Source organism: Rattus norvegicus, chromosome 2, assembly GCF_036323735.1.
Source record: "Rattus norvegicus strain BN/NHsdMcwi chromosome 2, GRCr8, whole genome shotgun sequence".
In the NCBI taxonomy this organism is placed as follows: domain Eukaryota; kingdom Metazoa; phylum Chordata; class Mammalia; order Rodentia; family Muridae; genus Rattus; species Rattus norvegicus.
Genome location: NC_086020.1, coordinates 8,511,297 through 8,536,725, shown reverse-complemented (window position 1 = coordinate 8,536,725; position 25,429 = coordinate 8,511,297). Strand labels below are relative to the sequence as shown.

The 25,429-nt window shown below is 38.0% G+C and overlaps 1 protein-coding gene across 4 annotated transcripts in view; it reads left to right on the top strand.

Annotated features, from left to right (window-relative positions):
* Positions 1-25,429, top strand: part of Slf1 (SMC5-SMC6 complex localization factor 1) — a 107,476-nt gene that overhangs the window by 69,526 nt on the left and 12,521 nt on the right. For 2 of the 4 annotated variants that reach the window (XM_063281458.1, NM_001106400.1), the window contains one exon: positions 16,378-16,525. In XM_063281458.1, coding sequence (XP_063137528.1) covers positions 16,378-16,525 — 148 coding nt within the window. Of the gene's footprint in view, positions 1-16,377; positions 16,526-17,689; positions 22,390-25,429 lie in introns of those variants that run through there. The other 2 variants (XM_063281459.1, XR_010063587.1) reach the window with 2 other exon arrangements.

Below are 25,429 nucleotides of genomic sequence, written 5' to 3'. Positions count from 1 at the left end.
TATAATAGATATCTGTTAATAAAATATTGTTCTATCAACAGGCAAAGATGGTCTGGCATGTTGTTCTGCTAGATCCTGTCTCCTACACACATGCACACTGCTCCCAAAATCTAAAGTGAGGATCCATATTGTTAAGGCAATTATGTCATACATAACTAGTTTTTTTATTCTTCAAACAGGAAATGAGATTGGATTGTAGCATGATGGACCTCAAACTTCTGAGTTTATTTTTGCACCTAAAAACTATCTGGTGGCATGCCTTAACTGCCACAATAAAGGATAGAGGCCTTGAATAACTTACTTATAAGTTCTTGGCAGTGGGGAATGTTATAAATTAAAATGAATACCTAGAATGATTGTTGGAAGTCAGAGCTATGCTATGCACCGAGCCTCTGTATAAAGTACTCTGTAGCTGGCATTGCTAAACAAACAAGCTATTATCTTCTGTACTTGCTGAATATTCTGGGGTTCTTTCTATGTCAACCAAGATAGAGGACATGGCAGCAGTCAAACCTGAAGGTGACAAAACCTGAAGTAGTAAGTCTTGTATTTTGGAGGGTGATTTACACATGTAGGGAGTGAGGCAAAGCTCCCACACACACTTACACCATAATCCAAATGCAACTGGGCCTGAGAACATCATTCTTTTTTTTTTTTTTTAATGTACTAGTAAATATTTATATTGTTGTCTTGTGCTATAATTTTTTTTCTACAACTGTTAACCATTTTTTTTATTTTATTTTTTTTATTATTAACTTGAGTATTTCTTATATACATTTCGAGTGTTATTCCCTTTCCCAGTTTCCGGGCAAACATCCCCCTCCCCCCTCCCCTTTCTTATCGGTGTTCCCCTCCCCACCCTCCCCCCATTGCCGCCCTCCCCCCAACAGTCTAGTTCACTGGGGGTTCAGTCTTAGCAGGACCCAGGGCTTCCCCTTCCACTGGTGCTCTTACTAGGATATTCATTGCTACCTATGAGGTCAGAGTCCAGGGTCAGTCCATGCATAGTCTTTAGGTAGTGGCTTAGTCCCTGGAAGCTCTGGTTGCTTGGCATTGTTGTACATATGGGGTCTCGAGCCCCTTCAAGCTCTTCCAGTTCTTTCTCTGATTCCTTCAACGGGGGTCCTATTCTCAGTTCAGTGGTTTGCTGCTGGTATTCGCCTCTGTATTTGCTGTATTCTGGCTGTGTCTCTCAGGAGCGATCTACATCCGGCTCCTGTCGGTCTGCACTTCTTTGCTTCATCCATCTTGTCTAATTGGATGGCTGTATATGCATGGGCCACATGTGGGACAGACTCTGAATGGGTGTTCCTTCAGTCTCTGTTTTAATCTTTGCCTCTCTCTTCCCTGCCAAGGGTATTCTTGTTCCCCTTTTAAAGAAGGAGTGAACCATTCACATTTTGATCATCTGTCTTGAGTTTCATTTGTTCTAGGCATTTAGGGTAATTCAAGCATTTGGGCTAATAGCCACTTATCAGTGAGTGCGTACCATGTATGTCTTTCTGTGTTTGGGTTAGCTCACTCAGGATGATATTTTCCAGTTCCAGCCATTTGCCTACGAATTTCATAAAGTCGTTGTTTTTGATAGCTGAGTAATATTCCATTGTGTAGATGTACCACATTTTCTGTATCCATTCCTCTGTTGAAGGGCATCTGGGTTCTTTCCAGCTTCTGGCTATTATAAATAAGGCTGCAATGAACATAGTGGAGCACGTGTCTTTTTTATATGTTGGGGCTTCTTTTGGGTATATGCCCAAGAGAGGTATAGCTGGATCCTCAGGCAGTTCAATGTCCAATTTTCTGAGGATCCTCCAGACTGATTTCCAGAATGGTTGTACCAGTTTGCAATCCCACCAACAATGGAGGAGTGTTCCTCTTTCTCCACATCCTCGCCAGCATCTGTTGTCCCCTGAGTTTTTGATCTTAGCCATTCTCACTGGTGTGAGGTGAAATCTCAGGGTTGTTTTGATTTGCATTTCCCTTATGACTAAAGATGTTGAACATTTCTTTAGGTGTTTCTCCGCCATTCGGCATTCCTCAGCTGTGAATTCTTTGTTTAGCTCTGAGCCCCATTTTTTAATAGGGTTATTTGTTTCCCTGTGGTCTAACTTCTTGAGGAGAACATCATTCTTAAGGTAAAGGCACATTCTCTCAGGATAGGAGCCCTATACAGTGAAACCAGACCTTAGAGTACAAAAGCAAGATGTCTGGAAAGGGCTACCTTAACTATTTCTACATAAATCACAAAAAAAAAAAAAAAGTCTACTATATTTGTAAAACAATTTAGTGGAAGAAAAGAATGTTGTGTTGTTAAATTCAACAAGGAATATTATCCTGGTTTTATTAATAGACCACACAAGGACATTTCAATTCAGCCAAAAAAGAATATGTTTTTGTTGTTATTGAAGACCAGCCTTAGTCCGTGGTGATATAATAGGATGCATAGGATTATTTCTATGTTCTTATGTCTGTTGAGGCCTTAAAGTCCTCTATTATCGTCATGAGATGTGATTTTAAATCCAAATCTTGCTTTTCCGGTGTGTTGGGGTATACAGGACCTGCTGTGGTGGGAGAACTGGCTTCTGAAGATGTCAAGTAGTCTTGGTTTCTGTTGCTTAGGTTCTTGCACTTGCCTCTCACCATCTGATTGTCTCTGGTGTTAGCTGGTCTTACTGTCTCTGACAGTGGCTTTACTGTTTTATAAATAAATCTGTGTGTCAGCATTCCTGCGAGACCAACTCTGTCCCAGTGGGATCCTTTCCCAGACTGCTCCTCAGTTCCTGTATCCTGAGGGCTCCAGGCGGGTCCCTCTGAGCAGAAGTGGCTGTCTCACCTGTGCTCTCAGGTGTCCAGCCAGCGCTCCGGGAGACCAGCTCTGTCCCGGTAGGATCTGGGTATAGAGAGCTTTGGCTCAGGGTCAGCTCCAGGCCTTAAGTTTTGTACTTCATAGTTGTAGATCTTTTATATTCCTATTGGGACATGTTTTTTGTGGTTTTTAATTCTCTAAAAATATTTCTTTTTTTTTCTTTGAACATTATAATAACAATTATTTTGTTATCTTTACCGTTTTTGTTTCTTTTCATGTGTTAAGTCCTTTTTGTTCTTCCATTATTATTATTGCCCTGGTCTCCTGTGTGTGTGTGTGTGTTTGCCTTTTAATCTTATTTTCTCTTCTGTACTAGTTACCATTTACAATGTTTAATCTCTATTTTTAATAACTATTTGTAAAAACTGTTTGTCAAAACCCAGTATACCTTTTTTACAGAGAGAGTATTCTTTACTTCTGCCAAGGGCCTTTGTATTCTGCTAGTAAAGAATTTTTCCAACCCTGTGTCCATATCTGAGGGACTCTGAGTCCCAAATGAAAAAGACTCATGTATCTGCAGCATCTGTTATTCACTCTCTCTCTCAGAGGCTTGGCCTGAGGTAAATGTAAATTAAGCTTCTGCATGTGGTCATTTTCACCAGCTTCCTTTACTTACAGAAACCCCAGTTCTGAATCTTTACCATTTAAAAAACATCAGAAAAATTGTTCAGGACAAAGTTAGGTTGTTTTTAAGTCTTCCTTGGTTTTTATCAAATGTTTGGGTGTCTTGGCATAACATTTCTTGTAACTTAATGTTTATTTCAAAAATGTTTTCTGTATTTCAGCTGACATATTATCAAAATTCCCAAGGCTTTCTTTAACAAAATCACTGAATTTTAAAAATAAGAGAAAAATTTTAAGCTAGGCTTAATGGCATATATCTGAATCCTACTTAGGAGGTAGAAACAAGATGATCAGGCATTCGGGTTGTCATCAGTTGTGTGAAAAGACAGCCTGGGCTGTGGAAGACACTATACTGTGTTAAATTCCTGGGAATAAAATTAAACAGATGTCTGCTTACCCCAGATAGGGCACAAACTTCAAGTTAAGGTAACTCTTTCACACAAGTCTACCTTGATAAACACATGAGTTTAACTGGAATTATAAGCAGGAGTGTGAGTGAGGAGTTGCCTACTAGAGCATAGGAAGCTGGAAGAAAAGCTTCCCCCACCTGTCACTCACACATCTAGGGCCTGTATAGAAACCCTGGGGAGGGGCAGCTTGGGCAGCAGTGATACTGCCTTCGCCTGCCTCTGTGAGATAATGGTAATGTGCACAGTCATGGGACTGTCTTTGTTCAGATAATCATAGCTGCTCAGATTTCAAGATGGTAGACACCATGTCAAGCCCAGAGGACAGAGTTCCCCAATACCCTTTTAAAACAACCTGAAAAAGTAAAATTGGAAGAAAAGAAAAAAGTAAAATTGCTCCTAGGTATACCTAGATTTCATGGTTACCAAGTAATCTTACTGTGTGACTGTAGCTATTTTTAATTAACTGCATTTTATTTATATTGTGTACATGTATATGGGTGTGCACATGCCACAGCACGCATATGGAAGTCACAGTCCGTTTTCCCTTTCCATTTTGTAGATAAATGGGGACAATGTCAGGTCGTTAGGCTAGATGTCAGCTGCCTCTATGTCCACTAAGCCATGTCACTGCCCCTAGTATCTGATATTAAAGACATGCAATCATGCAAATGGCTAGAAATGTAAACTACTCAGGCAGATCAAGTTGTTTACACCTTACTGACCATTTAGTAAAGTTTATAATCTTAAACTTATTCTTATAAATTACTGTTTGCCTTTTGGGTTACTTTTTACTCAGTATAATCATTTAGGATAGGAAGTATTCCTTATAGAACCACCCCCTTTTATTTCTTTGATTACATAGTGATATTGTTCATTTAAAACTGAAAACAACGAAACTACCATTTTCACAGTTTTACTAAAGCAGCAGATAAGAAATTGCTCAGCAAACATATAAGGAAATAGAAATAAATTTATACATACTTACTCAAAGGTTTTGTAAGATTTATAAGTAAATGCAACATATTTGAGAAGCAATCTGCAGCAAATTGTAGTGGCATCACTCCTAATATAAGAGCTGGTTTTAAATTTTGCACATTAATATTTAACATTTAAATTTCTTAAACTCACCAACTTTTTATTATAATACCTTTCTGTTAGAATTCATTGTTACACTCAATTAAATATTCTTTAGCAATTGCCGGTTTCAAGAATTCTGTGCCTGTTCACAGATATCATTTTCTGTACTATAAAGCATTTGTTTCTTGATTTGCTTAGTTGAAGCATTCAATTTAAGTCATTAGCTAAACAGAAGTCCTCAGTTTATGTTAATACTGTTTTGTCATAATGTCAATCAGCAAGTATTGCAGAGTGACACAATGGCAGTGAATTTCATTGTCATTAATCCGAGAAGGCTTTGGGCTTTCCTTGGAAGAGAGCAGAGGTGAGCCAAGTCAAGGTTTGGGGGTGGGAGTTGGACATTTGCTAAAGTTTGGAGGTTAGTTAGTCCCATTTTTCTTTGCAATGTCCTTAAGTGCTATTTAAGTATAACCCTACAATCATATGTAGAAGTGGATGTCAGTTTGTATTTAGAGATAACTAATTTGAAGTTAAAGTAACTTACTGACAGTATCCTAGCCTATTAGGGTAATCCTTCATTAGAGATCAAGTTTATTGAAACAGGCTTTCTCATATTTCTAATGCCAGAGTATAAAACAGTATACATTTTGCTTGCGTCTTTTCAGCAGAGTAGTTTATCACAAATAGCAGTAGGAATCAGAGAGAGCCAAAGACCAAGTTGGCAGTTTGTTCTTTGTTACAGACTAATCAGCTTTCGTAGATTGTCAAGTTTAATAGATAGATTGCTTATACTAACAGATAAAGGAGAATTGTATTGACAGAATGTACAGTAATAGAATGGTACATATAGAAAAACATTCTAAGTATGTGTGTATGTATAATACAAATCATGTCTTTGTTTCTGTGTTGGTTCTTGGGATAATTCAGTCTCTCTCTTAGTTTTTACAAACATTTCAATATTCCAAACTGGCCCTTTGATGGTTTATTTACTGTTTTCTTTCTTTTTTTTTTTTTTTTTTTTTTTGTTCTTTTTTTCGGAGCTGGGGACCGAACCCAGGGCCTTGCGCTTCCTAGGTAAGCGCTCTACCACTGAGCTAAATCCCCAGCCCCTCTTTTTTTTTTTTTTAATTTATTCACTTTACATCCTGATTGCTGCCTCACCAAGTCACCCCCTCGCATGGCTCCTCCCCCAATCTAATCCCACACTTCTGAGAGGGTGGAGGCCCTCTCTGGCTATCCACTCCCCCACCCCCAACACACAAGCTGGCTCATCACATCCTTTCCCATTGAGACCAGACAAGGAATCCCATTATAGGAACGGATTCCACAGACAAACAACAGCTTGAGGGAGAGAACCGGCTCCAGTTGTTGGGGTACCCACATGAAGACCAAGCTGTTCATCTGCCACATATGTGTGCAGAAGCCTATGTCCAGCCCCTGCTTGTTTTTTGATTGGTAATTCAGTCTCTGAGAGCCCCCAAGGATCCAGACTAGTTGACTCTGAAGGTCTTCCTGTGGAGTTCTTATCCCCTTCCAAGCCCTTAATCCTTCCCTCAGCTCTTCCATAAGAGCTCTGTCCAGTGTTTAACTGTAGGTCTCTTCATCTATTTCAGTCAGCTGCTGAATGGATCCTCTCAGAGGACAGTTAAGCTAGGCTTCTGTCTGCAAGCATAACAGAGTATTATTCATGATGTCAGGTTGGTGCTTTCCTGTGGAATGGATCTCAAGTTGGGTCCATTATTGGTTGGCCATTTCCTTGGTCCTGCTCCATTCCCTTCCATGCATTTCTTGTAGATGGACTAGATTTTTGGTAGCAAGATGTAGGTAGGTTGGTCTCCCTATCACTCCACTGGGGGTCCTGCCTAGTTGTAGGAAGTGATCTATTCCGCTTCCATATTCCCACTGCTGTCAGTCTCAACCAAGGTCATCCCCATTGATTCCTGGGAACCTCCCCTGTCCCAGGTCTCTGGCATATCCTCAAGATATCCCCCAGCCCCACCAGCTGCAGATTTCCATGTGTTCTCCTGACCCTCTCTGCTCTCTCCGTTGTCTCTTCCCACACCTAATCCTGCACCTCTCATTCCCCTCCCCATCTCTCCCACCCTGTTCCCTCTCTCAATCTGCCTCCTGTGACTCTTTTATTCCCCCTTCTAAGTGAAATTCAATCCATTTCCAAAGCATACATATTTCATACATATGCCCTGTTCTGTCTTGGCCATGTTGTTGTATGAATATGCAAGTTAAGGAAATATTATGAAAGAACCCAAATCCAGACTTTAAAGTGTCAATTTGTATAGAATTTTACCATCATGAATACAAAATTGCCTTATTTGAGTGACACACAGTAAAATAATTACAGAAAGTATTCCTCAAAGTCACTGCAAGAGACCTTCATTTCTATTCATGTCAAGGTAAATTTTACATTAAAAATATTAATTTTAGGGCTGGAGAGTTAAATCATCAGTTAAGAGTACTTGTTACTTTAGTCAAGTACTCAGGTTCAATTCACAATAGCCCCATGGACTCGGAATTATCTATAACTCCAGTCGCAGCAGATCAGTGCCCTCTTCTAACTTCCACAGGCACCAAGCATTCACATAGTACACTTATATAAATACAGGCACTCATATAAATAAAAATAATAAAAAAGAAATACTAATGTTAAATTGAGGTTTCAGATATAGGTATGTGTTGACTTTTGACTTATGTAAAATTAAAAGAAAGTCCCAACTAGATGGTATTTTTTATTATTGATAGATTGTGATTTCTATATGAGCTTATCTATATAAACTAACATTTTCTATTCAACAGTTTTAGAATCTGGGTGCTCATATGATCCTGAGTTACTGAACTTGAGACATATTTTTACATATCAGAATACACTGCTTTCTCCCTTTTCTCCTGAGTATTGTCATTGCTAATATTCTGAAAATCATTGTAGTTGAAATTACATCTTATGTCTATGGACATGACCAATTCCATATTCTTTTGGTAACTTGAATGATATAAAGAACTAAATGTTCAGAGTCATGTCTGCATATCAGCTTTACAAAGAATAGAATTGTTTTCCTGCAACGTTTCAAACGATTGGCATTAACTCCATAGCCCTTCGGGTCATGTAAAGGGTTAAGTTGATGCTGCTGTTACAGCCAGGCTAGCTCTAACTTCCCATACCACACAGCTGCAACTATAAGATTTAAACCAAGCATCTGAATCCAGGTGGGAAGAAGTAGCAGTGTTTGCATGCAAGGATTCTCATCTGATAGGATCAGCCATCTATTTATTCTAATCCCAAATTATATCAGAAATGCTTTGCTTGTTTTAATTGTTAATTAACCATGCAGGTTAAAATCTCTTCAGTCAAGTGTGTCAGGATCTTTCTCCTAGATGTAATATGCTGCCAAAATGCAGTGAGCTACCCTATGGTATCATTAGAGACCACATCTTCACACTTGCTATTGATCTTGACTCTGAGATTTCCTTCTTTGTTGCTGTTTGACAACACAGATGTACTCAGTACTTGACCAATTGTTTCTCTGGTTTTGCACAGCAAACCAGAAATAGTATTCTTAATTTCCAATGGCTTTTTAACTCTATAACATCTATTTCTTAGACAGATTATTCTATAACATTTATTTCTTTGATGTTCCAAAGTCATATGTGTGTTTATAAACATAAGTCTTCCTTGTTCTGATTTATTTAATATATGTGCATAATTTTATAAAATGCAATTATACTTTCTGGTTCAGTCTGCTTTTTTTTTAATTGAAAATAATTTTTTCCCTCCTGCCATACTTCCCAACCAGTTTCCCTTACCTCCATTCCTCCCAGAACCCTTTCACCAACTCTCTCTCCTGGATCTACTCTCCCTCTGTCTCCATAAGAAAAGAGCAGGCCTCCGAGAGATAAGAAACAAACATGACAAAACAAAATACATTAAGACTAACCCTCACACTGAAGCTAAACCAGGCAACCCAACAGAAAGAAAAGAGTCCCAAGAGCAGGCAGAGAGTCAGTGAGCCGCCCTCTTTCTAAGGAGTACAACAAAAATAGCGTAATATGCAGAGGATCTGGTATCATCCATTCATGCCATGTGCTTCCCATTTATCTCTAGGAACCTGTGCTTACAAGTTTTGCTTAGTTGAGAACTGGGCTTTTTTCTCCTACTATCCTCCATCCTTTCTGACTTGTATAATCTTTCTGTCCCCTATTCCACTACCATTGTCTGGCTGTGAGTCTGTAGTATCTGCTCCCATCTTCTATGGAAGGAAGCCTCAGATGATGACTAGAAGAGGCACTGATCCATGGCTATAGTTAGGAATCATATCATTTTTTTTGGGGGGGGGGTTGTTAGTTTGTTTTGGGCTTTTGTTTGTTTGTTTGTTGTTTGGGTTTGAATTTTTCTGTTTGTTTGGGGTTTTGTTTGGTTGGTTGGTTTTTTTATGTGTTTGTTTTGTACTTTTAGACCAGTTGTGTTTGGTTCTACCACAGCACTCTGCTATCTAGTCTCTGGTCCCTAGCCACCTCAGCAGTTTTGGGCATGAGCTTCCTCTTGTGGAATGGGCCTCAAGTCAAATCAGACATTAGTTGGCCACTCCCACATGTTCTGTGCTACCATTGCCCTAGCACATCTTACAAACAGGACAGGTAGTAGGTCAAATGTCTTATAGCCATGTAAGCTAAGAAATGATTTCCTAATAAAATACCTTCTATACTTACAAGAAATTTGTTTGCAAGGGCAGAAGAACTAAGTCCATAATTCACTGAAGGTTCAAAATGCATAGGGCTCTAACTCGTTAGGCAAAATGTGATGACTAAACCCAGGATAATCTATCAAAATATAATATTGGAAAAAGGATAATCCTATCCCTTATCTAGTTTATCTTACTTAGTGGTGCTGTTGCACACTCAACTTTTCTAGGAAACAAACAACAATAATACAGGCATTTCAACTAGTTTTAATGTCATTTTTTAAAAGTGTTTATATTAAAATATTTATACTGGCCTGGAGAGATGGCTTAGTGGATCACTTACAGAGGTCCTGAGTTCAAGTTCTAAGCAACCACATAGTGGCTTATAACCATCTGTAATTGAATAATTCCATCTTCTGGTATGCATGAAAATGGAGCATTTGTATGCATAAAATAAATATTTAAGTTTTTAAAATACTATTTTCTCACATCTTTATCCTTATAGCACATATTGACTTTTCTAAATAAAAGAAATATGTTAAAACATACTATATGGTTTTAAACTTTATATCATAGTTCTTATAGGAATTTAATATTTAGTATAAAAGTGACAATATGAAAATTTTTTCATACTTTCAAACTTGATCTTTGTCTTCAGATTAATTCATTTTATTATATCTCAAAAGAGCTTGGATTATCCTATTGCTTTATAACAGAACTTATTGATTATTTTATTCATTAAATTTGTCTAGTCCTTGGTCCTGGGACTTGAAAATTACTCTAGCAATGGCACAATGGGTAACATTACTTGCCTCACAATCCTGAATTCCTGAGTTCAGTACCTGTAATCGATAGTGAAAGGAGAAAACTGACTCCACAAAGTTATCCACTGACACAGTGGAATGCACATACACACACCATATTATACATACAATAATATTAATTAAAATTTTTAGAAATACAACTAAGTCTGTATTTGGTTTGTCAAAATAACAAATCTGTCTTTCTTATAAGTCATGTATATTCCTGCTAAGTAATATCCATAGAAGCCTGGGATTTCCTCCTGATTTTAATATAAATAGTGCCTGAATAAACAACTGATAGCTTCAGATCAAATATATCTTTTGTTACAGGCTATGGTAAAAAGCTAGAAACATTGGCTTTACTAACATATTTTTATATGAAGGTTGAATAAACTTTTTTTTTTTGTGCTACGCAATTTTATTTCTTTTTTCTCCCCCACAATTTTTTTTTTTACATTACATCACAATTACACCCCTTTCCTTCCTGGACTCCCACTCTGCCCTGCAAATCTCTCCCCCTCCCTTCCTCTTCTAAGAAGGGGAAGCCTCAGCCCCCAACCTGAGTACCACTCTGGGACATCCAGTCTCAACAGGACTACATATTTCCTCTCCCACCGAGGCCCAACCAGGAAATCCAGGTAGGAGAAGGAGATCCAATGGCAGGCAACAGAGTCAGAGACGGTTCCCGCTTCAGTTGTTAAGGGACCCATATGAAGACCCAGCTGCATATTTGCTGTAAATGTGTGTGGGGAGGGATGGTGGGGACGTGCTGGGGTCATCCTGTGCATGGTTTTTGCTTGGTGGTTCAGTCTTGTGAGCCCCATGGGCCAAGGCTCATTGACTCTACAGGTCTTTTATGCTGTCTTTGATCCTCAGGCTTGCTCAATTCTATCCCCAACATTTTGAAGATTCCCTGAGCTCTGCCTGATGTTTGGCTATGGGTCTCTGCAGCAGCTGCTTCCCAGGAGACGCTATGCTAGGCTCCGGTCTGGAAGCATAACTAATGTAAGGGGTTAGCGCTCTCCCACAGAAGGAGCCTCAAGTTAGACCTATTTGCTTTTTAACAACACTTTCATTTAAAATTGTTTTTATACATGTTTAATTTCATAACAAAATTTAGAATAAAAGCACCCATTACAGTATTAATTTACTTTATTATTTCTTTTTTTGATTTTTAAATTTTTTACTGCATATTTTTTAATTTACATTTCAAATGTTATTCCCTTTCCCAGTTTTCCTTCCATAAGCCCCCCATTCCATCCCCCCTTACCCTTTTGCTATGAGGGTGTTCTCCCTCCCATACCACCCCCCTTCCCACCCTGACATCCCCTATAATGGGGACAAAGGGCATCTCCTCCCATTGGTGCCCAACAAGGCCATTCTCTGCTACATATGCAGCTGGGGACATGGGTCTGTCCATGTCTACCTGGGTAGTGTTTAGTCCTTGGGAGCTCTGGTTGGTTGATATCATTGTTCTTATGGGGTTGCAAGCCCCTTCAGCTCCTTCAAGCCTTTCTCCAATGGAGACCCTGTTTTCAGTTCAATGGTTGGCTTGCTAGCATTCACCTCTGGATTTTTCATGCTCTCAATGAGTCTCAGGAGACAGCTATATCAGGCTCCGTTTAGCATGCACTTCTTGGCTTCATCAATATTGTCTGGGTTTGGTGGCTGTATGTATATGGGTTGGATCCCCAGGTGGGCAGGCTCTGAATGGCCATTCCTTCAGTCTCTGCTCCAAACTTTGTCTCCATATCTCCTCCTATGAATATTTTTATTCCCCACTTTAAGAAGGACTTTGGATATCCTTGATCTTCATGTGGTCTCTGGATTGTATATTGGGTAACTCAAGAGTAATATGCACTAATCCTTCAGTACATACCATGTGTGATTTTTATCTGTAATTGGGTTACCTCACTCAGGATGATATTTTCTAGTTCTATGCATTTGCCTATGAATTTCATGAAGTCATTGTTTGTGATAGCTGAATAGTACTCCATTGTGTAGATGTACCAACTTTTTTGTATCCATTCCTCTGTTGAAGGCATCTGGATTCTTTCCAGCTTCAGGCTATTATAAATAAAGCTGCTATGAACTTAGTGGAGCATATATCCTTGTTATATGTTGGAGCATCATTTGGGTATATGCCCAGGAGTGGTATAGCTGGGTCCCCAATTTTCAGAGGAACCTCCAGACTGATTTCCAGAATGGTTGTACCAGTCTGCAATCCCACCAACAATGGAGGAGTGTTCCTCTTTCTCCGCATCCTCGCCAGCATCTGCTGTTACCTGAGTTTTTGATCTTAGCCATTCTCACTGGTGTGAGGTGAAATCTCAGGGTTGTTTTGATTTGCATTTCCCTTATGACTAAAGATGTTGAACATTCCTTTTAGGTGTTTCTCAGCCATTCGACATTCCTCAGCTGTGAATTCTTTGTTTAGCTCTGAACCCCATTTTTTAATAGGGTTATTTGTCTCCCTGAGGTCTAACTTCTTGAGTTCTTTGTATATTTTGGATATAAGCCCTCTATCTGTTGTAGGATTGGTAAAGATTTTTTCCCAATCTGTTGGTTGCCGTTTTGTCCTAATGACAGTGTTCTTTGCCTTACAGAATCTTTGAAGTTTTAAAAGGTCCCATTTGTCAATTCTGGATCTTACAGTATATGCCATTGGTGTTCTGTTCGGGAAATTTTTCCCTGTGCACATGTGTTTTGAGGCTATTCCCCACTGTTTGGTCTATTACTTTGAGTGTATCTGATTTTCTATGGAAGTCCTTGATCCACTTGGACTTAAGCTTTGTACAAGGCTGTAAGAATGGGTCGATTTGCATTCTTCTACATGCTGACCTCTAGTTGAACCAGCACCATTTGTTGAAAATGTTATCTTTTTTCCATTGGATGGTTTTAGCTTCTTTGTCAAAGATCAAGTGACCATGGGTTCTGGGTTCATTTCTGGGTCTTTAATTCTATTCCATATAGGCCTGTCTCTGTACCAATACCATGGAGTTTTTATCATTATTGCTCTGTAGTACTGCTTGAGGTCAGGAATGGTGAATCCCCTAGAAGTTCTTTTATTATTGAGTATAGTTTTCACTATCCTGGGTTTTTTTGTTATTCCTAGTGAATTTGCATATCGTTCTGTCTAACTCTATGAAGAATTGAGTTGGAATTTTGATGGGGATTGCATTGAATCTGTAGAACGCTTTTGACAAGATGGCTCTTTTTACAATGCTCATCCTGCTAATCCATGAGCACTGGAGGTCTTTCCATCCTCTGAGATCTTGAATTTCTTTCTTCAGAGACTTGAAGTTTTTGTCATACAGATCTTTCACTTGCTTGGTGTGTCATTTCCATAATTTTTTTCTCAGCCTGTTTATTCTTTGAGTAAAGGAAGGCTACTGATTTGTTTGGGTTAATTTTATATCGAGCCACTTTGCTGACGTTGTTTATCAGGCTTAGTAGTTGTCTGGTGGAACTTTTGGGGTCACTTAAGTATATTATATCATCTGCAAGTAGTGATATTTTGACTTCTTTCTTTCCAGTTTGTATCCCTTTAAGCTCCTTTTGTTGTGCTCTCGCTAGGACTTAAGATACTATACTGAATAGATAGGAAGACAGTGAGCAGCCTTGTTTAGTCCCTTTTTTTAGTGGGACTGCTTCAAATTTCTCTCCATTTAACTTAGTTTTGGCTACTGACTTTCTGTATATTGCTTTTACTATGTTTAGGTATGGGCCTTGAATTCTTGATCTTTCCAAGACTTATCATGAAGGGTTTTGAATTTTGTCCAATGCTTTCTCAGGATCTAATGAAATGATCGTGTGTTGTTGTTTTTTTTTTTTTTCCTTTGAGTTGTTTTCATAGTGGATTATCTTGATGGATTTCCATATATTGAATCATCCCTGCAACTCTGGGATGAAGCCTACTTGATCATGATCGTGATTGTTTTGATGTGTTCTTGGATTTGGTTTGTGAGAATTGTATTGAGTATTTTTGCATCAGTATTCATAAGGGATAGTGGTTTGAAGTTCTCAATTTTTGTTGGGTCTTTGTGTCTTAGGAATAAGCATAATTGTGGCTTCATAGAAGAAGTTGGGTAGTGCTCCTTCTGTTTCTATTTTGTGGAATAGTTTAAACAGTGTTGGTATGAGGTCTTCTTTGAAGGTCTGATATAATTCTGCACTAAACCATCTGGCCCTAGGCTTTGCTTTTTTTCTTTTTTTTTTTTTTTTTTTTTTTTTTTTTTTTTTTTTTTACTAATTGCTTCTATTTCTTTAGGAGTTATGGGACTGTTTAGATGGCTTATCTTATCCTGAGTTAACTTTCATACCTGGTATCTGTCGAGAATATTGTCCATTTCATCCAGATTTTCCACTTTCGTTGAATATAAGCTTTTGTAGTAGGATCTGATGATTTTTTCGTTGTTATGTCTCCCATTTCATTTCTGATTTTGTTAATTTGTATACAATCTATGTGCCCTGTGGTTAGTCTAGCTAAGGGCTTATCTATCTCACTGATTTTTCTCAAAGAACCAGCTCCTGGTTTTTTTTTTTTAATTCTCTGTATACTTCTTTTTGTTTCTACTTCGTTGATTTCAGCTCTGAATTTGATTATTTCCTGCCTTCTACTTTTCTTGAGTGTGTGTGTGTGTGTGTGTGTGTGTGTGTGTGTGTGTGTGTGTGTAAATTCTAGTGCTTTTAGGTGTGCTGTCAAACTTCTAATGCATGGTCTCTCCAGTTTCTTTTTGGAGGCACTCAGAGCTATGAATTTTTCTCCTAGCACTGCTTTCTTTGTGTACCATAAGTTTGGGTATGTTGTATCTTCATTGCCATTAAATTCTAAAAAGTCTTTAATTTCTTTTTTTCTTTCTTCCTTGACCAAGTTATCATTGAGTAGAGCATTGTTCTACTTTCATGTATATGTGGGCTTTCTGTCCTTTTTGTTGTCATTGAAGACCAGCCTTAGTCGATGGTGGTCTGATATGATGCATGGGATTATTTTATTCTTCTTGTATCTGTTGAAGCCTGTTTTGTGACCAATTATATGGTCAATTTTTGGAGGAGGTACCATGAGGTGCTGAAAAGAATGTATATTCTTTTGTTTTAGGATGAAATCGTCTGTTAAGTACATTTGGTTCATAACTTCTCTTAGTTTCTTTATGCCTCTGTTTAGTTTCTGTTTTCATGATCTGTCCGTTGATGAGAGTGGAGTCTTGAAATCTCCTACTATTATTGTGTGAGGTGTAATGTGTGCTATGAGCTTTAATTAGATTTCTTTTATGAATGTAGGTGTCCTTGAATTTGCAGCATAGATATTTAGGATTGGGAGTTCATCTTGGTGGATTTTTCCTTTGATGAATATGAACTGTCCTTATGTTTTTGATAATTTTTGGTTGAAAGTTGATTTTACTTGATATTAGAATGACTACTCTAGCTTGTTTCTTGGTACCATTTGTTAGGAAAATTGTTTTCCAGCCTTCAACTCTGAAGTAGTGTGTGTCTTTGTCACTGAGGTGTGTTTCCTGTATACAGGAAAATGCTGGGACCTCTTTATGTATCCAGTCTGTTAACCTATGTCTTTTTATTGGGGAATTTTGTCCATTGATATTAAGAGACATTAAAGAATAGTGATTGTTATACAAATGATACTTAGAGTATCATTTTTGTATTCATAGATAACTTCAAACTCAAAAAAATATCTAGTACCTGAAACTTTTAAGAATCCTAGTCATTTCAGTTGACAGATTTCCCACATGGTGGTGCATGCAATGAGAGGCATAGGGTAGATGTTGAAAGGCAATTTGTTAGTATTCTTCCGTTATTAATATCTATATTTTTAGTCATTGACCTCTCAAAAAGGTAGAAAAGTTTTGCATTTTTAATATTTCAATAACATTTACCTATTTTCATGCTAGGTCTTCAAACATGAACTATCTTACTTACTGACTGGAATTCTTGGCACAGCAGTAGACTATTGGATCTTCCTTGGTATTCAGATGGGTAGAAATGTGATCCGACACATGTCTGAGGACTTAGGAAGCTATATTTCCCTTTCCTGTGATGGTAAGTATATCTTTCTTATGGTTATATTTTTAACCATTTCACTAATTCTGAAAATTAGTTTCAAGTACCTTTAAGGTGTCTATTCTTCAATATATATTCTTATAAAGTCTTCTTTGAAGTAATGCACAGAGACAGTATGAAAAGGAATGGGCAATTCATCTATAATGCTCCCATATTCAGTGCTTCAATAAACTTAAGTCTGAGCATTTATCCAGAGTTGAACTTCCATTACATTAAAAGTTTTAAACATTACTAGTTTTTGAGAATTTCATGAGTACTGCTTTTATTTCAATTCAGTCCCATACACTCTCACTTAAATATTCCTTTTTGTTTTTATGCATGTGTATGTGTATATAATGTATAAATATATGCATTTATATGTGCATATAGCACACGTACACACACACACGTGCACACATATATTTTTAAATACAACCTGCTGACTCCATTTAGTTTTACTCATATGTATACATGTATGTGTGTTTTTAGGGATGGCTACTTGGAGTTAGATCGGTACTCATCAAATGATAAATGTTCTGAGAAAGAAAATAGGGAAACGACACCCTTCACAATAGTCACAGATCATATAAAATATCTTATAGAATTGGGTTAATTCTAACCAAACACGTGAAAGATCTGTATGGCAAGAACTTAAAGTCTCTGAAGAAAGAAATCGAAAAAGACCTCAGAAAATTGAGAGAGCTCCCATTCTCATGGATTGATAGCCATCCTACCAAAAGCAATCTACAAATTGGATGCAATCTCATCAAAATTCCAACATAATTCTTCATAGACATGGAGGATAACAAAAACAGTTGTTAACAATAAAAGAACTTTTAGGGCAGTCATCATCCCTGACATCAAACGGTACTACAGAGCAATAGTGATTAAAAACTGCATGATATTGGTACAGATACAGACAGGTTATTCAATGGAATAGAATTGAAGACACGTATGGACACTTGATCTTTGACAAAGACGCCAAAAATATACAATGGAAAAAAAGAAAACCTCTTCAATAGATAGTGCTGGTCTAATTGACAGTTGGTATGTAGAAAAATTAAAATAAATCCATATTTGTCACATTTAACAAAACTCAAGTCCAAGTAGATCTTGTAGAAGACTTTTTCAGCAGTCATTAGTTGCCTGTGTTTCTCCATTTAGGGGTGGGACCTTGTGAGATTTCTCCCATTCATGCTGGGATGTCAACTGGTGTTCATTGGATGAGAGTTACACTTACCAATGGATATGAGGATAGGTATTTTGAATAGTCTGTTACTATGTATTAAATGCTAAATTTGATACCTGAAAGTCTAAGCCTACAAGTGAATTTTCTCATTTTACAAGCTTTTGTTTTATAAACCTTGTTTCTTTTTTCTTTTCTTCCATCTTTATTAAATTGGGAATTTCTTATTTACATTTCAAATGTTATTCCCTTTCCCGGTTTCCAGGCCAACATCCTCCTAACTCCTCCCCTTCCCCTTGTGTATGGGTGTTCCCCTCCCTATCCTGCCCCCATTACCGCCCTCCCCCCAACAATCACATTTACTGGGGGCCCAGTCTTGACAGGACCAAGGGCTTCCTCCTCTACTGGTGCCTCTTCTAGGCTATTCATTGCTACCTGAAATTGGAGTCCAGGGTCAGTCCATGTATAGTCTTTAGGTAGTGGCTTAGTCCCTGGAAGCTCTGGTTGCTTGGCATTGTTGTACATATGGGGTCTCGAGCCCCTTCAAGCTCTTCCAGTCCTTTCTCTGATTCCTTCAACGGGAGTCCTGTTCTCAGTTCAATGGTTTGCTGCTGGCATTCGCCTCTGTATTTGCTGTATTCTGGCTGTGTCTCTCAGGAAAGAGCTACATCCGGCTCCTGTCAGTCTGCACTTCTTTGCTTCATCCATCTTGTCTAATTGGGTGGCTGTATATGTATGGGCCACATGTGGGGCAGGCTCTGAATGGGTGTTCCTTCTGCCTCTGTTTTAATCTTTGCCTCTCTATTCCCTGCCAAGGGTATTCTTGTTCCCCTTTTAAAGGAGTGAAGCATTCATATTTTGATCATCCATCTTGAGTTTCATGTGTTCTGTGCATCTAGGGTAATTTAAGCATTTGGGCTCATAAAGTCATTGCTTTTGATAGCTGAGTAGTACTCTGTTGTGTAGATGTACCACATTTTCTGTATCCATTCCTCTGTTGAAGGGCATCTGGGTTCTTTCCAGTTTCTGGCTATTATAAATAAGGCTGCGATGAACATAGTGGAGCACGTGTCTCTTTTATATGTTGAGGCATCTTTTGGGTATACGCCCAAGAGAGGTATAGCTGGATCCTCAGGCAGTTCAATGTCCAATTTTCTGAGGAACCTCCAGACTGATTTCCAGAATGGTTGTACCAGTCTGAAATCCCACCAACAATGGAGGAGTGTTCCTCTTTCTCCACATCCTCGCCAGCATCTGCTGTCGCCTGAGTGTTTGATCTTAGCCATTCTGACTGGTTTGTGGTGGATTCTCAGGGTTCAGACCTTCTTTCTTAATTTAAAACTATTGGTTAAATAAAATTGGCTAAAACCAGTTACTAGAGGGATTAGAAGTGGGTGGTGTTTGATTATGTGGTTGGGGATGAAGAAGAGAGTGGCGAAGACCTGAGGAGAAGGAAGAACTGGAAAGGAGCAAGAGTTTGCCATGAGGGGAGACAGACCTTTAGTTTGACTGACTGACTGTTAATTTGTATTACTTAATTATCCTAAACAGTTTGTAATGACAACTATTAAAGGGACTGGGACTAAACTTGGTATTTTTAAATGGGTTGCATAGTTAAAATGCCTATCTAAAAGTTGAAACATGCATATATTAAGCTGTAGCAAAAATAATTTTAAATTGTGTATCAATATATAGAAATAATCTTAAATTGTGTATCAATATATTAGATTTATAACAATGAAAACCTTAAACCTGTATCAATATATTAAATTCTGTACCAGTGTCACAAAATAATGACCTTGTTTTTATATTAGTATACAAAATTCTCTACCAGTGTAAGATTCTGGCTATAAAATGTTATTTTAGTTGAAGAGAGCTCTAACTGTAATTGTCTTAATGTCTAATCTTTCTATATCCCTATTTTTCCATACCTAAGAAAGGATGTATGGATGGATCGTTGGATGGATGGATGGATGGATGGATGGATGGATGGATGGATGGATGGATGGATGGATGGATTGATACCCCTTAGTCTAAGCTCCCTGTTTTGTTTTTTCCCTGTCCAAGACCATAATTATTTGTAATCATTCTTTAAAATAACAACATATCTATAATTCATAAAATAACCAAAACCATCCACCCCAACCTAAGGGACTGGGAACAATGGCCTTCTTACAACTGCTTCCTGCTGAATTAGCATGAAACATTCCTTTTTGGGGGGTGGCAATAAGTTATTAGAATGGTTAGCCTTAAGAAACCTAGCTGTTGGGTTGGGGATTTAGCTCAGTGGTAGAGCGCTTGCTTAGGAAGCGCAAGGCCCTGGGTTCGATCCCCAGCTCCGAAAAAAAGAACCGGAAAAAAAAAAAAAAGAAAGAAAGAAACCTAGCTGTTTGTTGTCCAGTCTCTGTATGCTGAGCAAGTGTAGGCTTAAGTGAAGTCATGATTGGAACAGTCTGAAAAGCTGGATCAAGTGAGCTAGCTGTTCTGAAAAATCCTGGAAGCAAGTCTTCAGAGGAAAGAGCTTAGATGCAGTTGAGGTAGGATCAAGCAAGAGACTTGAAAAAGAACAATAACAACAAAAACAGACAAGAATCTTACATGATAAAAAGAAGTTTTAGTATCTGTAACATTTCTTACTATTCAAATAATCTAGAATCTAGTACAGCCTGATCTCTGTGTCAGGTCTTTTTTTGTTAACAATACTTAATGGAATTTTAAAATTAAATTATCTCAGCCAGAATGCTTACCACATATTTTCTTATATCCTTACATTAATTTGACTTATCTCATTGATTATAAGTTTTCCTTATTGATTATGATTTTGCTCACGTATAAATTACTTTAAAATTTTCCTAATATGCCTTTTTAAAAGAACCTCTTATTTTTGGGTCTTTTCTTAACAGTATCATGCATAATTTCTGCATTCTTCCTGCTCCCCATCATATACTTCGTGTTTCGAAGTTTCTTGTGAAATAAATGAAAAGAGGGATATTATTTAGGCAGTTTGCCAATTTCAGCAGTCACCTCAGGAAATGCTCTAATCAGATCTAATCTTCCCAGTTTGCAGACTGAGAAGGCTTCCTGGAGACTTGACATTTCCTGCCTGCACCAACAGCTTCAGAACACCTAGCTGTTCCTTTGCTCCCTCCTTCATGCCTGGAGCATTACATTTCTAACTTCTTAAACTTCCTGAGCTTTTGAGGTCTCCTCCAGACAAGAGCATGTTTTCTCACGTAACTAATCATCTATGGTTTGAACGTCTAGGAAAGTAGTTTTGCACATTTTCTAGGGCATCTTTTTTTTTTTTTTTAAGAAAAAATTCTTGAATTTACTGTTAATCATGTTAACTCCTTAAAAACAATTCTGTAATAGGAATACAGGAAATAATAATAATAATTGAGTTTACAGTTTATTCAATACCTTCTACAAAGAGAGTTTTCTTTATACTTATAAAGTTAGAAAATTTTTATCATATTATCTTCTTCCTGTTTTTCTTTCGTTGTGTTTACAGGGTGATTGCCATCCTTTTTAAGAATAGCTGTCTTTTGTTAAGTGACTTTTAAACATTGCTTAGTGCAAATTTACTTCTTCCTTAGAACCGTCATCATTCCTTTCCACTCGTTTCTACTAGATAGGTTGGTGGTTTTTAAAAATCACAATTTTGTCATGATAAGATGGGAATGCCAAAACTAGCTAACAATTCCTTGTTTTCATCTAATAATGAAACCTCCTTAAGTTTCAGGACACATGAAAGTTTTAGCAGTGGCATTAAGGTCTGTCAGTATTCATGTTGTTTCCAATGAAATTTAATGAAATGTGTTTATAGTTTAGCTAGGAGGTAGCTAGAAGGAGGGAACTAAAAATAAGGAGAATAGAATTATATACATATATGAGATTTACAAAACCAATTGAATTATTTTAAAAAATGTGAATTTATATCACAACTTAATTTTTCATATCTCAAGAAACCTTTAATAAACCTTCTGTGTACCCTTTTTAGATGTGTCAACATATTTTCCTGTTACTTTTTATTGTTTTACTTTTTTAATGTTTTGTGTTTTATATTGTCCTTTTTATTCTTTCTGTAAATCAGACTTTAAATAATTTTTATATTTATTATTCAGTCAAGAATATTTCCATTTCATTCAACTACTCAACAAACTTTTATTTATATTGTAGCAGGAACTCAACTACACAGTTTTTATAAAGTATACACACAAATAAATAGTCCTAGTACTTTTCGAAACTTTCCAGGAAGTGCTTTGAGTGGTGAAATTAGTTTACCAAGACCAAGAGTTTTCTCTCGGTCAGGAGACTATCTTTGCACTGTGCTATACAGAATGAGGTTCCATTTGTCAACTGTTGCCTTTATTTCCTGAGCAGTAGAGTTGTATGCAGAAAGTCCTTTCTGTGCCTGTATCATCAAAAGTGTCTTTTCTCCTAACAGTTGAGAATTTCAAGTCTTTCGTTAAGGTGTATGTTCATTTGTAGTTGATATTTGATGTGAAATAAGGATCTAATTTCATTCTTTTTTTTTTCTTTTTTTTTTTAATTTATTTAATACGTAATAATAATTCTTTAGTTTCCGGGCAAACATCCCCCTCCCCCTCCCCTTCCTTATGGGTGTTCCCCTCCCAACCATCCCCCCATTGCCGCCCTCCCCCCAACAGTCTAGTTCACTGGGGGTTCAGTCTTAGCAGGACCCAGGGCTTCCCCTTCCACTGGTGCTCTTACTAGGATATTCATTGCTACCTATGAGGTCAGAGTCCAGGGTCAGTCCATGCATAGTCTTTAGGTAGTGGCTTAGTCCCTGGAAGCTCTGGTTGCTTGGCATTGTTGTACATATGGGGTCTCGAGCCCCTTCAAGCTCTTCCAGTTCTTTCTCTGATTCCTTCAACGGGGGTCCTTTTCTCAGTTTAGTGGTTTGCTGCTGGCATTCTTCACCTCTGTATTTGCTGTATTCTGGCTGTGTCTCTCAGAAGAAATCAACATCTGGCTCCTGTCGGTCTGCACTTCTTTGCTTCATCCATCTTGTCTAATTAGGTGGCTGTATATGTATGGGCCACATGTGGGGCAGGCTCTGAATGGGTGTTCCTTCAGTCTCTGTTTTAATCTTTGCCTCTCTCTTCCCTGCCAAGGGTATTCTTGTTCCCCTTTTAGAGAAGGAGTGAAGCATTCACATTTTGATCATCCGTCTTGAGTTTCATTTGTTCTAGGCATCTAGGGTAATTCAAGCATTTGGGCTAATAGCCACTTATCAGTGAGTGCATACCATGTATGTCTTTCTGTGTTTGGGTTAGCTCACTCAGGATGATATTTTCCAGTTCCAACCATTTGCCTACGAATTTCATAAAGCCATTGTTTTTGATAGTTGAGTAATATTCCATTATGTAGATGTACCATATTTTCTGTATCCATTCCTCTGTTGAAGGGCATCTGGGTTCTTTCCTGCTTCTGGCTATTATAAATAAGGCTGCGATGAACATAGTGGAGCACGTGTCTTTTTTATATGTTGGGGCATCTTTTGGGTATATGCCCAAGAGAGGTATAGCTGGATCCTCAGGCACTTCAATGTCCAATTTTCTGAGGAACCTCCAGACTGATTTCCAGAATGGTTGTACCAGTCTGCAATCCCACCAACAATGGAGGAGTGTTCCTCTTTCTCCGCATCCTCGCCAGCATCTGCTGTCACCTGAGTTTTTGATCTTAGCCATTCTCACTGGTGTGAGGTGAAATCTCAGGGTTGTTTTGATTTGCATTTCCCTTATGACTAAAGATGTTGAACATTTCTTTAGGTGTTTCTCAGCCATTCGGCATTCCTCAGCTGTGAATTCTTTGTTTAGCTCTGAACCCCATTTTTTAATAGGGTTATTTGTCTCCCTGCGGTCTAACTTCTTGAGTTCTTTGTATATTTTGGATATAAGGCCTCTATCTGTTGTAGGATTGGTAAAGATCTTTTCCCAATCTGTTGGTTGCCGATTTGTCCTAACCACGGTGTCCTTTGCCTTACAGAAGCTTTGCAGTTTTATGAGATCCCATTTGTCGATTCTTGATCTTAGAGCATATGCCATTGGTGTTTTGTTCAGGAAATTTTTCCCAGTGCCCATGTGTTCCAGATGCTTCCCTAGTTTTTCTTATATTAGTTTGAGTGTATCAGGTTTGATGTGGAGGTCCTCTATCCACTTGGACTTAAGCTTTGTACAGGGTGATAAGCATGGATCGATCTGCATTCTTCTACATGTTGACCTCCAGTTGAACCAGCACCATTTGCTGAAAATGCTATCTTTTTTCCATTGGATGGTTTTGGCTCCTTTGTCAAAAATCAAGTGACCATAGGTGTTCATTTCTGGGTCTTCAATTCTGTTCCATTGGTCTGTCTGTCTCTGTACCAATACCATGCAGTTTTTATCACTATTGCTCTGTAATACTGCTTGAGTTCAGGGATAGTGAATCCCCCTGAAGTCCTTGTATTGTTGAGGATAGTTTTAGCTATCCTGGGTTTTTTGTTATTCCAGATGAATTTGCAAATTGTTCTGTCTAACTCTTTGAAGAATTGGATTGGTATTTTGATGGGGATTGCATTGAATCTGTAGATCGCTTTTGGTAAAATGGCCATTTTTACTATATTAATCCTGCCAATCCATGAGCATGGGAGATCTTTCCATCTTCTGAGGTCTTCTTCAATTTCTTTCTTCAGAGTCTTGAAGTTCTTATTGCACAGATCTTTTACTTGCTTGGTTAAAGTCACACCGAGGTACTTTATATTATTTGGGTCTATTATGAAGGGTGTCGTTTCCCTAATTTCTTTCTCGGCTTGTTTCTCTTTTGTGTAGAGGAAGGCTACTGATTTATTTGAGTTAATTTTATACCCAGCCACTTTGCTGAAGTTGTTTTTCAGCTTTAGTAGTTCTCTGGTGGAACTTTTGGGATCACTTAAATAAACTATCATATCATCTGCAAATAGTGATATTTTGACTTCTTCTTTTCCGATCTGTATCCCCTTGACCTCCTTTTGTTGTCTGATTGCTCTGGCTAGAACTTCAAGAACTATATTGAATAAGTAGGGAGAGAGTGGGCAGCCTTGTCTAGTCCCTGATTTTAGTGGGATTGCTTCAAGTTTCTCTCCATTTAGTTTAATGTTAGCAACTGGTTTGCTGTATATGGCTTTTACTATGTTTAGGTATGGGCCTTGAATTCCTATTCTTTCCAGGACTTTTATCATGAAGGGGTGTTGAATTTTGTCAAATGCTTTCTCAGCATCTGATGAAATGATCATGTGGTTTTGTTCTTTCAGTTTGTTTATATAATGGATCACGTTGATGGTTTTCCGTATATTAAACCATCCCTGCATGCCTGGGATGAAGCCTACTTGATGATGGTGGATGATTGTTTTGATGTGCTCTTGGATTCGGTTTGCCAGAATTTTATTGAGTATTTTTGCGTCGATATTCATAAGGGAAATTGGTCTGAAGTTCTCTTTCTTTGTTGGGTCTTTGTGTGGTTTAGGTATAAGAGTAATTGTGGCTTCATAGAAGGAATTCGGGAGTGATCCATCTGTTTCAATTTTGTGGAATAGTTTGGATAATATTGGTATGAGGTCTTCTATGAAGGTTTGATAGAATTCTGCACTAAACCCATCTGGACCTGGGCTCTTTTTGGTTGGGAGACCTTTAATGACTGCTTCTATTTCCTTTGGAGTTATGGGGTTGTTTAACTGG